The 15,504-nt window shown below is 29.3% G+C and overlaps 1 protein-coding gene across 1 annotated transcript; it reads right to left on the bottom strand.

The window, feature by feature from the left end:
- Nucleotides 1–740: 740 nt before the first annotated feature.
- On the bottom strand, nt 741–15,188 carry LOC110283155 (cathepsin K). Its single transcript, XM_021147884.4, has 8 exons — nt 14,901–15,188; nt 13,545–13,697; nt 11,698–11,886; nt 9,460–9,583; nt 7,206–7,306; nt 5,415–5,575; nt 4,191–4,304; nt 741–1,103 (listed from the first exon to the last, which is right to left on the bottom strand). The coding sequence occupies exons 1-8, from the start codon at nt 14,991–14,993 to the stop codon at nt 1,004–1,006; spliced, it is 1,035 nt and encodes a 344-aa protein (XP_021003543.2). The 5' UTR covers nt 14,994–15,188; the 3' UTR covers nt 741–1,003.
- Nucleotides 15,189–15,504: the final 316 nt, after the last annotated feature.

The raw sequence follows: 15,504 nt of genomic DNA, 5'->3' as shown, positions 1-15,504 counted from the left end.
GTATAACTCAATTTACGCAGTGTGCTCAAAAGTGCAAAATAGTTAGATAAATAAGATGAACTTAAAATTCTAAATTCTCCCCTTCTAGAACTTTTATTTGACAACTCGAACTCTGCATTATTATTTTTTTTAAATAAAAGTTTTTTCTGATTTATACCATGTTTTCATCTTATTTATTACATTTTTAAAATATTTTGTCTACAATTGCTATGCGAAGCATACAATCCACATTTTACATCCTCAACTGCAAAGTATCATTTTCCATTCATTTTGCTTTCTGGTCAAAGTCACGAAAATCATCTTCTAGCACCAACCTTCTTTTTTCAATGTATAATTTTTGGGTAAATCATTTAAAGAATTCGGATACTTTTTAGGCATCAAGAAAAAAAAACGATTATTTTTAACTTTTAGAAGATTTTAAAACTTTGTGTTACGAAGCTTTGCTGAATTTTCTCTTAATTACCTTCTTAATATGCTTTCTTAATCTGATAGGAAGAAGAATTTTTCCTCCTTTTTCATTTTATAATTTAAGTTTTTTCCATGAAAAAATAGTTCAAGCAAAATATGAATAACGCTCAGTTATTAAAAATCAAAGGGAAAAACTAATATATATCAAGAGAAAATGAGAAAATATAGATCTAGTAATAGAGAGAAAAGTCAATGAAATGGAATTTGAAAATAACTGAGTTTCACGACTAAGGATGAAAAACAGAATCAGTATAAATGACACTCTTTAAATAAAAAAAACGAAATACTTTTTATTGCATATGGTATTTACAAAAATATCTAGACAAATATTCGATGATTATTAAACAATCACAAAGTAATGAAATAAATTAAAATAATAATATAAAAATGAAATTCTTGCATTAAAAACAAAAGTTTCTGAGAAGTGTAATAAATGTATACAAAAATTGTACGAAAATTGCGAACGCTTATTAAATCTGAAATGATGTAATAAAGAATTCATAAGCTCATAACAGGATTAAATTTAGATTTGACTTCAAACAACAGGATAACTTGCTAAAGATGCAATTCCACATTGATTGTTTTTATTTCTCCTCATTCTTACATAGCCTCCTTCACCCCATGTAGGACCCCAACTGAAATTAAAAAAACGCATTATTAGTCAAAGCAATTTTGAGCATTTTTATTTATTTCATTATTGTTTCTAGACTAATCAATAGCCAAGATACAGAATTATCCCGAAATTTCTCCTCAAATTTTAAGATATAAGTTATGCATAACTCTGAATTTAAATGTCCTGATGTATTTATTTCAGCGCAATTAAATGCATAAAAAAATGTAAAAAGAATAAAGATCTTTAATTGATAGTTAGAAAAGATACATGAAATTGCAAAGTCAATAAAAAGATTTGTTCTGAAGAAAATATTTAATTCCTCACTGTAAATTATTGCTTTTTATTTGATAAGTTATTCACAAGTTTGAGCAAAAAGTTATTACACAGCAGCAATGCTCAAAGTTGGCAAGCTCAAAAATTCTATATTTCAGAACGCTTCTTGCGTGGAAAAAAAAGTGACAGTGGAGGTTTCGTATTTTTTCAAAGTTAGAAGAAGTCATTAAAGAATAATATTCACAGTATTTTTTTTTCTATAAAATTAACAAATTTGTTAACTAAAGAATGATTTCAAATGTTGAAACTCCAGTCCCCTAATGGATATCAAATGACTAAGCGATTACGAATGTATAATGATAATAATTTAAATCAGCAATTTTTTACTCAATGATTGCCTTGTTATTCGTAGTTCTTTATCGTCTTTTGTAAGCATTCATTATTTAACTTAAAAAAACGAACTGAAAAAGGAAACTTTTTAAAATATTTATCTAATATATGTCTTTTTTAATAATTTTTATCCATTTTTACAAACTTTTTTTCAGTTTATTTGATAACCGGAGTTAAACAGTCGATATAATTTTGTGTTCACGACTATCTGTGTTCAATTCCGTAATCTTCTAAATTTGAACCCAATCTAGAAGACAAGGGAACCCTTAGATCAAACAGTGGGACAAATTAGCCTTCTGGGAGGACTTTTGGTGGAAATAACTCGCATTTGCGTTACATGGAGAGGAAAACCACGAAAGCCTCCGATGACTAGCCCAATGACAAGGGAATTCTAGCCCATGATGCATTTACCTCTGAGATATTTTATGTGAGCACTGTGGTCAGGGCGACTCAGGAGCAGAATTCGTATCAATTAGCCACAGCTGTTATTCAAACCTAGGACACCTCATTAGGAGGCGAATGCTTTATCACCCGAGCAACCAGGACTCAATCGTTTCCATTGATGGAGAGCAAATCTTTGATTATTGCTGTACTGCATTACTAGCGTCAGTTTCGTTTGACACTCCCTATCGAGCTAGAAATGTTGCTTGCTTTAACAATTGTATAAAACGTGTTCAATGAAACTACACTGTTAGCAAATTTGTTGCATGTTGAACCATAATACCGTCAAAATTTGCTATAAGCTTGCTGTAGTGCCAAGTAGAACAATATGATTATGAAAAATGAATTTCTTTTGCGACCATGTTTCTTATGCATGTTCTGTTCAACTAGATCAGTCGTCAAGTTGAAAAGAAAAAATTCACTTAATCAATATCGCAAAGTTACGATTCAAGTGGAACCGATATTTCTGTGAGAGTGTTCAGTGCGCACGAAAATAAACGGACAACCCTAAATAACCTTTGATCTAATGACGTTCTAGGACTTCTAGGACTCAATCTTAATGGTTCAAGGGGATGACTTCAACTATGCTAATTAATTAGTGCAGATGATATTTTAAGTTACGAAATCAAACACAAAAACGTATTTTCTTTGAATAAACATTTTTTTTTACTTTCTCTGATAGTTAAGAGAGCGGTCCAAAGTTTGGGGCCTCTAATGTTTACTAAAAGTTAGATTTCGCAAGGAATAATTTTTGGATAAACGAAATTTATAATTGTATGCAAAAGTTTTTAATTCATTTAAAGAGTTTTCAAAATAGGGTACAATACGGAAAGTGTAAAATTAACCTTCAGGAATCCAAGCTTTGAACTGCTTTCCTGATCAAACTATTGGAACCATATTTTCCAGATTGCGGCTACCCCCTATATTTTGTGGGTCAGAAATTCGAAACCGTTGAAAAAATGGTATGTATATTTAGATAAAGTACGTTTTGTGTCTGATTCCGTTGCTTAAACTAGAGTCTGCACCAATTATTAGCTTATTTGAGGTCATCCTCTGAAGCCTTTAAGGTTGAGCCTCAGAACATGAAGACCCGATCATTAAATCAAAAGTTATTCAGGATGGACCATTTTTTATTTTGAGCACTGTACATTTCGGTGTTTAATAATCGGATATTGTGACTGATTTTTACTTCGTATGATATAACAAATCAAGAAATAAAATCATTTATAAATATATTTAAAACAAAACCCTTTCAACTTTACACCAATAAGAAGAGACACGAAACAATGAGTAACAATTTTTCAACTTAAAGTTGGGAAATGGTTTTTCCTTCTCTTTTCTATTCATCACTGGTGAACAATTTTTTCTCTGCTGCATGAGATTTTATTAACAGATCTTAGATACTTTCGTATTGCTGATTACAAATCTGTAATCAGTTTCTCTCTCCAAGTTACAGATTTTTTTTCCTTTTTAAATGACATTTTTCGTCGAAATGTTTACGTTTAAAAAAGTAATATATAACAGGGAACCGATAAATGTTGCGACACATTTCTAGAGGAATAAGAGCACTTCATCTGGATTAAAATTGCATAGAAATTTGTTCGGAAATGTCGTCATATACCACTAGGGCGCTTCCGCCTTTTTGACTGCTTCTTCGTGTGCTTTTGAAGAAATCATAATAGGGAAGTGCCCCTAGCGGCGTACTTTTGTAAGAATGGATTCCTATGCAGTCTTAATCTTGATGATGTACCCTAACTCTCCGAGAAGTGTGTTTCAATATTTACGCTACCCCCTGTTATATATAACGTTTTTAAACTTGTGCATTTCGAAAAAAAAATAGACTAAAAATGTTACATAAAAAAATCTTTAGCTTTAATAGAAAAACTAATTTCAAATAAATCCCCAAATTCTAAGCAAGATCAAGTATTTACATAAACGCAGCAAAAAAAATTGTTCGCCTGTGTAATCAATCATACTATTTCGTTGTTTATCTAAAAACAGTTACCTATTTTTTACAATCCAATAATCTGTTCCACTTTCAGTTGTTCCATAACCAACGACTAAGACACCATGATTTATCATATAAGAATTGCAACTGGGAACATCATATACTCCACTTCTATATTAAAAGAAAATATTTCCGTTATATTTCTTTCGTATAAATCTTTCCTTTAGCATAAATGTGAAGAAAAAATATTGAAATAAACGACGTAAAATTAAAAGACTTTTTCAGATGTAAAACTAATCTGAAGCTCATGATAACGTTTAGCATAAATTGAAAATATATAGGGTGTTTGGTAAAGACCACCCCTTATAAATATTTTTAGAATCCTTATAAAAATGAAGTAAAAGCATTCGCATTGGAGCATACGCAAAATCATACAAATTGAGATTTAAGCAAGGAAATGACAAATACGCTATTGAAATCTAACAAATCACAGTACTGGAAAGCGAATGTAGTAAACCTCAAAACGGGTTTCATTGGAGATTATAACCTGAAGGTATTTTTAATAAACATCATTAAATTCCTCTATGTCACCACTCGCTGTCAAACCTGTCTTGTTTTGTTACTCATGCATTCCTGCAGTGAAATTTGTCAGATTTCGATAACATTCTTGGTATTTCCTCGCTTAAATATTTATTTGCTACCTCCAATGCGTATACTTTTTTGCTTGTTTATCTATATTTTTGACAAGGATTCTAGAACTACATATTAAAGTCGCTCTTAACTGAACACTCTGTATGTAAGCCTAGCATCAGTTTGAATGAGAATTAGAAATAATAAGTGTTTTCAGAGGAAATAAATTGTTAAGGATTGTTGATGCATTTTTTTTTCCTTTTCTTTTCTTATAAATAAAGAGCAACTGGGGAAAAAAAGATAAAAAAATTTATTTTGACATGTTTGAATTAAATTCAATTTTTAAACTCTATTGAGACTGAATTCATTTTTCTTTCATTTAAATATGGTTAGTTATGAATAATAATGGACGAAAATTAATATATTATCAGCATATTTGCATAAACAGCTTTTAAATAATGTATATTGCTTTTTATTCAAGAGATATTTAATTAAATGCTATCAAAATTTTATTCATTGCAACTTCAACTCGAAAGGAGCTCTAAATAAGAATAGATATTTCAAAATTATATTTCATAGCGTAACAAAATCGACATTATTTTTGTAGCGTTAGTTGATTCCTTGTTAATTGTTACTAAAAAAAGTGCTTACCTGTAATGTTTAAATCCATAACCTTCAGAATTTATTCCAACGGAAACTGGACCGACAGTGGCTACAGCTTTCATAAGTGCTTTTTCATTAAATTGCTTAACATCCACCCAGCCTTTAAGATTAGCTCCAATATTATTTCTTTTGAATCGGCACTCACCTTCCTAAAAATTAATGTTTAATTTTAGATTATAAACTACTATTAATTGCATTATTGAAAATTATTTCAAATTATCTTACGAAAAAGAATATATTTATTTTCCAGAAACGGTGAATTGAAATGGCTATGCAAGAAATTCTATCAAGAACCAAAAATTAAAACCCCAAATAAAATATGGGAGTTTTTAAATTCACTACTAACATTTTTATTTATTTATATTAAATAGAAATATTGCAATAGAGCAATGCATTCGGTGATTTTTTTTCGCTTTTTTAGATTGAGATCTAGACTAGAGACATCATTTGCAATTTCTCTTAAATTTCCCACCTGTAATCATCCATTCGAGCTAAATGATTTACCCGTCTAAATCATAAATTAAACCTTTTTAGATATTTTTGAGTCTTGTTCTGCAATTGTTCTTTGGAAAAAGACATTTTAAAAGGTATCATTGAGATCTGAAGACAGTTTCGACAAACCAATTACAAGTGTTATGCATTTTCATTTAGAAGTATGCCAGCAAAATACTATTAACAAGCACCAGAAATATTTATTGATATAGAACTTTTAGGCAGAGCCGTACAATAGAATATTCGCCTTAGGTACATAAAAGTGACAAGAGCTCAAATCTGATTCTGCTAGATGTTTATGGTTCGTTCTCGGTTGCCAATTGCATTACATATTTCTGATCAATAGAGAGATTTTGGAGTTTCATGTAGGATCTCATACGTTCAGGTACTTTGATCTGAGCAGTGCAATTACGAAGAACAATGATGGTTTTTAATAGACCTTGCGAAGAGCATACATAAGTAAACTCGAAGAATTTCTGTAAATGATACGTTAATATCTCTCAAATGAATTTTCTTGTTAGTAACGATTCAGGAATTAATGTAACATAGCTATCTGCATTACTACAAAAAAGAATCTAAGCTTATTTTTCTCAAAAATGTAAAAGTTCCTTGTTTTATTGAATCCGTGATTTTAAAACAACCGAAACTTTCACTGAAGCAACGTCCTTTGATTACCAACGAACAAAGGCCAATGAAAAGCTTTTAAAATATCAGTAGCTTAGATAATAGGACATTTAAATCTATCAAAAGCAGATTTTTGATTTTTAAAAGAGAAATTCGGTATTATTTTATTGAAGCAAGTATTAAAATAAAAGGAAAAAATAGGAAAAAGTACTAGTTTAGTATCATTCATACAGGGTGCGCTGCATGTAATACATGGTGAAAAGTATAGAAACACTCGAATATCTCGAAAAATAGGTATGGGATCAAAAACCTAAAAATTTACTAAATAACATTAAAAGAGCAATGATACTGAACTAGACAACCCGACCTTGGTTCCTTGGCTGTAGACAGAGCTATCTTCAGAATTTAAAATAGAAACTTTAATCACTCAGTGTGTGGCCTGCCTTAAACATTTTGAACTTTCTCTAACACATGTAAAGGCAATATAATCCAGCTGTAATGATGTCAGTGGACAGCCAATCAACCAGAGATATGTGTGCGCATGCGCGGAACGACTACAGTACAGCTGTGACGTTAGAACGAAATGGTGCTTACTTTCAGGACGACTGAATAAAATTTTTATTTAAATAAAATAAAATCTTGTAAATATTGGATAGCACTTACTTTACCACTATAAGGATATGATTCTTCAGTGTCTATACCACGATTTCTCCTTATATAGAGAAAAGATGAGTCGATGCCACCCCCTCTACAGCCTAGATTACCTGGGATAAAAAATATTTGATTAATCCAAACATTTATTTAAAATTCCCCATTTTATCAAAACATTCTTATTTAAATAAGCATAAGAACAGGATTATTTTGCACACAATACTATAGTTTTTCAAATAAACTCATAATGTAATTTTCCTATATTGTAAAAATGGTGTACAGTATACACCGCCCTTAAATATGTTCTTAGAATCATTGCCAAAAATGAAGTAAAATTGCAAGCTCATTGGGAATAGCAAAATAAGGTTTAAACATCAAAATCTGACTGAAAGAGGCAATAAAAACATTAAAAATAAGATTTCGGTTGAAACTTGAAGATATTTTAAAAATTCGAATTTCTCATTCTCTAAATTTCTATCCTTAATCAAAAATACTTTGATGTTTTTAAATATCGCGCTCTTCTTTAATAAGTCTTAAAATTTTGTAAACATTCTTTATCTTTAACATTAATTTCCAACTTAAATGTGCATATTTTGTATTTCATTTTCAACTGCTCTGTAAAAAGCTATATAAAGGATGGTGATTATGGATTAACAAAGTTATTGCTATCTGTCTGACGACTGAGCTTTTTGATAAATTTTAAGCAGGTTAGGGCCTATAGCATTGGCATAAATAAATCGGTTTACTTTATGCTCTGTCAAATATTCAAATGCGTCAATCGAGTTCAGTTATAAATGTCAATGTAAAAAGATTATAATCATTTTTCTCTGAATCACTCTACATTTAAACAAAATGATGAAGCCAATATCTCAAAAATCTCACGTGGTAGCGAAAAGCGTGCTTGATCACAATCTTAAGAAATAATAAAAAAAAATCTGTAGTCACTGTGTACGCAAAATGACAATCTCATTTAAATATTCACAAAGAAATATATGATTATAATGAGCAAAAAAGAACATCTGGTTATATGGGGAAAAAAAGATTTAAGGAAACGAGAATTATTAAAACTTATATGTGTTTGATAATATGTTTTGATAAGATATAGTTTGCATTTGTTGATCATTTACAGATATCGTTTTATTTCAGATGTTCAAAACGTTTTTAAAATAGACTTTTTACTGTTTTACTTCCTTTATTGTGTTACAATGCTTGCTTTAGATATTTTACTTTTTAAGATGCTCCATATTTTTAATCATATCCATAATGCGCGTTTTGTTTTATCACAGCTCTATTTATTTTATTTTACAGTAAACGATATATATATATATATATATATATATATATATATATATATATATATATATATATATATATATATATATATATATATATATATATATATATACAATTTTAAGAAAATCCTAGAGATAAATTTGGAGGACTAACATGAGTACTTCGAAAAGAAATTTTTGCAAATTTTATATTTTATAACGAGAAAAAACAAGAAAGTATACGTGTGACTAAAAATGGTACCTAATATTAATTTTTGTTTTATCGTTTATTTAAAAAATAAAACAGCCAGCAATGTAATCAGAATGTCGTGGATAAAGTTCGAAGCTGATTTTTGAGCTTAAGATTTGTACTTATATAATTTTTTTTTTAATTGTGGAGTTTACATCTTGAAATGCTTTCAGATGAATCATAAGTAGACACGATATTTGTTTTAAATCTGAAAGACACCTAACTATTACGCACAGTCTTATCAGTTCTTCACGATAATTCTTGAATCATCACAAAGCAGTATTTCAAAAGTAAGAACTCAAATTATCGTTAATGTGTTGTATAGGAATTACCGTTTACCATTATTTTGTTATCTATCTCATTATTGTTCAAGTCTAACAAAAAGTATTTACATGAAAAAGTATTTGCACATTTTTTTTAAAATTGAACTTGTTTTATTTAAAAAAGGATTTATTCTATCTTTTCCGGAGTTGTTTATTAGCTTTGTAAGCTGTTTTTTTTGTTATAATTGTTATGCGTTTAAATATTAAACAAAAACCTCAGTTTTCGTAAATATTAAAAAATAAACAAATGATAGAACTGCTTCTTCATCGGAATCTCTAAGATAAAATAAAGAAAGGAAAACAGAACTCTAAAAACAGATAAAAGTTAATTTTTTAAAAAAAGTGTTTGGGCTTAGCTTTAAAATAAACCATCTTAATTTTAAGTCCCTTAAACGACCCAATTATAAATTATTTGAAGTTACCTGTAGTCTTTGAACAATCAACAAGATTTTGGGAACTAAGTGGAACCAATTTTCCAGTTTTTTTCTTATATTGAGCTTCTAATGATCCAACAGCTGAAAAAGCCCAGCATGCACCACAGAAACCCTAATAAATTGAAAAATAAAAAAAAAATTCTTTTTAGAACAGCAGTTTTAGTTTTAACACACAAGTGGAAAATACTAATGATATTAAAGTACCTAAACAGCACAGTTAAAAATATTGTTTCATGTTCAACCGTAAAATCATTCGCATTTGTTTTAAACTTTGTACAACATTTCACAGCTACCTTGTTACGAAAAGTTAAAGAATGGTTACTTTTCAACTACTGTTTATGAGCTTGACCAGAGTTCTTAGGTTAGGTAAATGAATTTGGCAGAGGAATTCAGAATGGTTTAACTTACGGACGGTATAGCATCGGGGTTTTAAAAAAATGCTATGGTTTAACTTTACAGTTGTTTAGCTTTAATTTTAACCTTACAACTAGGCAATTTTTAATTTTCCAAAAAATGAAAATATGTCACCACTGTGGTAGAAATTTTCGATATTCTTTTTTAATTTTTGCGACAAATTACTTCAGAGGGATATCTAAAAGTTGCAAAAAGAAAATTGTAGCTTCATTGTTTAACGAATGATATTTTCATGCAATTTGAACTGTAACATAACTTGGGTTCATCGTGCCGATGCAAGAATCTAAATATTACTCAGCATGTCAGGTTAATAAAATTAGAAAATTTGATTATTTTTAAGTCCATTCTTTTGATATTTTAATTTAACTTAGAATGTTTAAACTTGACTTAGTATGAAGGTTGCAAAAGAGTTAGAGAATGTTATGATCTAATGCACAGGTCGCCAAAGTGGTCTATATAGACCCCCAGGGGTCTATTTAACATAAGCAGGGGTCGATCTGAGCCAGGGGGTCGAATGGGGGTCGATCCGAACCGGAAGGGTCGATTGGTCGAAGGATTATCAGTATTTTTCAGATATGTGACAATTAGAAATAAAAGAAGAAGACTTGAAAATATATGCAGGTAATCTTCAAAAATTGAGCGACGATTTTAAACTGCGCTTTGCTGATTTGGAAAACATTGACATCCCTGATATTGTGCCATTTTCTGCTCAAATTGAAAACGTTGGCATCAACCTACAAGATGAGCTTGCTGAATTATTATGGGGATTTGAAGCAAAGACGCTTTTTAAAAATTTAACAATAAGCAAATTTTGGACAAATATAAATATAATGCGAAAATATGTAAGACTTTACGAAATAGCTCAGCCCTTTATGATAGCATTTCCAAGTTCCTATATGGTTGAAGCCGGTTTCAGTCATGTAAATTCAATCTTAACTAAAAACCGAAAAAAATTAAATGTGGAATTTTCGAGGGGATTTAAGATTGAAATTGACCAATTTTGAACCCAATATAACGAACCTTGCAAAAACACCAGGCACATCCATGTGATTGATTAAGAAGCGATAAATCCGTAGTTACTTTACTTATTATTTCTACTTGTTTATAATTACTTATTATTTCATAAATATTAAGGTATTTATATTTCAACATTAATATATTTGTCATAAAACTATTGTTTCACAACGTACTATTGCTTTAATAAATGTTCAAAATCATAAAATAAGTGCACAAACACAGTATCTAATAGAGTTTTATTTTAATTAACAGAAAATTAATTTATGGGGGTCGATGGAGATTTCGAAAAATTATGTAGGGGTCGATGATCAAAAAAGTTTGGCAACCCCCGATCTAATGTATAGATCATAGGCATAAAAACACAACTCTGATCAAATTTGCCTGGTAACATTAGTCAGCTTGTCTTTTTACCAAAGTTGCCAACGACAAATTTAAGCGAAATTATGACTCAACCAACTAATGTACCGATTCAATTCTTACCATATAATATTTTATCTAAGCACTTTATGGCGATTATAATAAATTATGCTTCTATCATTGATAGCTTATGTCAAAGTAATAATTTTCTGCGAAGTTTAATATTGAATAAATTTTAACATTAAATGACAGATATATTTCAAAGTACAAAAAATAATTAAGATGGATAAATAATCAAATATTTCTCATGAGTTGTTTTTTCTATGTAAGAATAAAGAGTCTAGATTGTTTTCCTGGTTTCAAATTTAATATTTATATTTAAGTGTTTAATTTTTCTTAAGTAATCAAAATATTAAAAATTGAATTGAAAATATTTACTTGATTTTGTACAGGCGTTACATAGCCTTTTTCCCTCCAGTCAACATGTTTTGGATAATTTTCGTTTTCTTCTTCCTTTTCGACTTTTCTTTCTTTTTCCCTTTCTTCTGCTCTTTTAATAGTTTCGAAAAAAGTTTGTACGCTAGGAATTAGTATCAATCCATTAATACCCATGTATTCTTCTAGACCCTATAAAATTCAAACACATTAAATAATTAAAATACTGTATTGATTTTAAAATTCTGCTTGTGCATGCTATTTATGATGTTTTAGTTTAAATTCTCAATTTTTTATGAAACGTGAGAAGGAAAAATTTTTAATTCCAATAAAAGTGCAGTTTGAGATGGTCTTTTGATCAATTGATAGCCCTTTGACCTACACAGCCGATGGCAAATCTGTAGTTATATTGACCTAGTCAAGATTTTTTCTATTTCATTGGTATTGTATATTTAACGAAATAATTTCATGCAACATTCGCTTTAACTAATAATTGTGATATATCTATACACCGAAGAGCCATTACATTATGACCACCCTCCATCTATAACAATAGGTTCGCCCAGGTTTTCATAGTTTCTCGCCCAGGAACAATGTCTTCATGGATCTCATTAGGACTCATAATCCTCATAGAACAATCCCTGACGTCTGTAAGCTACTTGAACATAGTTGCAGACCAGGTTCACCCATTCATGGCAACAGTTTTTCCTGCGGGGGATGGTGACTACCAACAGGATAATGCACCATGTCATAAGGGTTGAATCATCGAGGAACATTCCAGTTACTTTCAAGTCATGTCTTGGCCCCCAAATTCACCTGACCTTAATCCAATAGAGCATTTGTGGTCCTACTTGGAAAACCAAATTCGTGCTGCCACGCTACTCTCTCGCAATGTGAGGGAATTGCAGGACCAGTTGGTGATCGCTTGGTACCAGATACCTCAGACTACCTATCAGCACCTTGTGGAATCAATGCCATTGCGGGTGCTAGCAGTTTTGAGGGCTAAAGGTGGTCCTACATGTTATTAGCAAGGTGGTCATAATGTAATGAATTTTTCAATATATGATTCCCGTCATTAACTAAACCTACTTTTTAAATTATCAAAATTACGGTTTCCACATGGTATTCTGTAATAATACTCAAAATAAATTGTACAACACCTCTTAAATATTAAATTTACACAAATATTTTCAGCATACTTGTAATCTAAAGGAATCAGTAGAAATAAATTTTTCCGTGGTTCACAAAAAAGCAAATTTGGGATTATGTTTCTGCACTATAAGAAATTCAAGATCACATTACTTTTAGAAGTATCAGCACTCAGGGAGCCAGTACTTTTTACCGTAAAGTCGATTTTCACCGGAACATATTACGGAGCAAAAAAAAATTTATATACCGTAATTTTTACAATAATAAATACAGTAAAATCACTGAATCACTCTAATTAAATAAATATTACTGTAAATATTGATTTTACGAATGATGCCACCTAACGTGCCGGTTCTTTATGCCGTAATTTTTTTGCAATGTACCTTCTGCAAAATTTTTTCTGTCTAATGACAAGAGTAAACTGGTTTCATTATGTGGAGAAAAATTCAAACTGAAAAATGACTTTCTAAATATAGGACAGTAATTGGGTTTTAGTTCAAAAACTCTATATTATTCTCTAGTGTTAATTAAGAGACTAAACTACCTTTTTATATAATGCTCTATTTCAGAAAATACGAAAAAAACCGTTTTTATAAAAAGAAATAAAGTTATAAAAATAATTAACCCAACTTTTTTAATTACACTAAAAGTTTTAAAAAACTTTTTTAATTACATTAAGAGCTTTGTTCATAATATCTTACGGAATCAGAAAGATGATTTATTCCAAGTCTGAAATCATGTTCTCTTAAATCAGCTTCTAAGTTATGTCTTTGTACAAGTTTGACATTTTCCTCCCAGATTATTCGTCTTTCTTCTTCATCCATGTCTGATAAATATGTTTTGTTGTAAAGAGTCTAAATGTTAAAAAAAAGTAAAAATAAAACACTTCTATTCAAATTTATTATATTTTTTAGTCCCATTAATACAAACAAAGTATTCATAATTACAAGTTCATATAAAATAACTGAAAATCCAAAAAGAGAAATATATTAAATATCTGATAGCATTTTCTTATTTAAAATAAACAAAGAAACATCTTTTTGAAACTTCAGTTTCGCGAATTTATCAATGAGTTTATTTTTATTTTTTATTTTTCTAAGACTTTCAGATTGAATAAATATCATAATATTGAATAAAAATCATAGATTTTTCAGATTAATTGCTAAATTATGATCGAAAATAAAAAGAATTAAAATTATCATTATTCTTATCAGAATTGAACTGTTGAATTTTAATTTTTCGATTTTTCCAAAAATGACTACTAATAATTAATTACAGTTAGTTAAAACAAATTTAAGAGAGCAATAATTCTGAATTGGACAGAAAAATTTTTTAAATAAGTGAGATTTTTTTACCTTTAAATGTGACTTAATTTACAGTTATGACCAATTAATTAGCATTATATAGCTGGGCTCTCGATTTAAGATAATTCAAATGAGTTCTGAAAAATTTGATTATTAGAACAAGAGTTATTTAAAGTGGTTTATGCTTTTGTATTTACTTATTATTCTTCCACTTAATTTTCTTCCCAAGTTATGTTTTCTAGTAGACCTTTGAAAAGAAAACAAATGTTGAAGTTTAAAACCTTTTTTTTTTGTATCAGGTTTATCCGACAACGTGAATTACTTATAATTATTTATTTAACTTTCATGTTTTCAGAGAATCAGGCGCTCTTAAAATTCACAAAATTCAAAGTCATTTGAGAGATTTTTACTGAAATTATTAAATATTTCCTGAATGTTTAGGAACTTTAAATCTATAATTGATAAATATTATAAACAAGCAATACAAATGCAGAGTTTAAAATTAATTTTTGCATGATTGCATTTAATTATTGAAATTTATTTAAAAACAATTAAAAGGAAAATATATGAATATTTATTTTCAGAATATTATTCTTTAGAAATTAGTGTTTAAAAGTAATTAATCATTATAAACCAGATAAACTTATTTCAACAAGCATAATAAACTCAAATTCATACACCTGAAGAGCTAAAATCATGCATAAAAAACGCTAAAAATTAATTTCAAATAAAATTTTTTGTGTTGCAACTCACCTTATAAATTTGCCATTTATCGTCTAATTCAGGTTCAATCGGTGCAGCCCATGCTATAGCACATATTACCAAAATACACCATACTTGAAACATTTTAGATACTTTCTTTTCAATCCTTTTAAATTATGTAAAAATAACGTACAAAAAATTTAAAAAAGTAAATTTCTCGATGAATACTAATTCGCAAAGTTGCGAAATCAGTTTAAAAATGTATAACGGAAAAGAACTCGGGAAAAAAATTCCGACTTTTCTCCCATTAACAATTTAAACTGATTCGCAACAAATACGACCATTCTCATCAAGCGTATCATATTTATAGTCTCCAAGTAAAATGGAAATTTTTTAATGAATGAATCATGATGAATATAAAAAAATGTGTGGATGATTATATGAATTACATCTAAGACTTATTTTGGCATATTTGAAACTATGGCTATTGCCATAATTTGATGATAAATGCGTAAAACATGAATTAGATGCCTACTAAGTTGAATGATTCAGCTGATTTTCGGATTGTTTTGTGACGCTAGTATTGACGACAACGAATAATGTTTTACCATTGTCAAGGTAATAAAACGTTATGCACATTCAGCATCACTCAACG

The sequence above is a fragment of the Parasteatoda tepidariorum genome, chromosome 11, assembly GCF_982258835.1.
Source record: "Parasteatoda tepidariorum strain Cologne lab strain chromosome 11, Ptep-v5.0, whole genome shotgun sequence".
NCBI classification, from domain to species: Eukaryota; Metazoa; Arthropoda; class Arachnida; order Araneae; family Theridiidae; genus Parasteatoda; species Parasteatoda tepidariorum.
Note: the sequence above shows the minus strand (reverse complement) of the source record. Positions and strands in the feature narration are given on the sequence as shown.

Coding starts and splice junctions, on each gene's coding strand:
- LOC110283155 (XM_021147884.4), bottom strand. CDS start 14,993: ATGTTTCAAGTATGGTGTATTTTGGTAATATGTGCTATAGCATGGGCT. Junction 5,576..7,205: donor CATATCCTTATAGTGGTAAA/GTAAGTGCTATC, acceptor ATTAATTTTTAG/GAAGGTGAGTGCCGATTCAA. Junction 4,305..5,414: donor TATGGATTTAAACATTACAG/GTAAGCACTTTT, acceptor CTTTTAATATAG/AAGTGGAGTATATGATGTTC.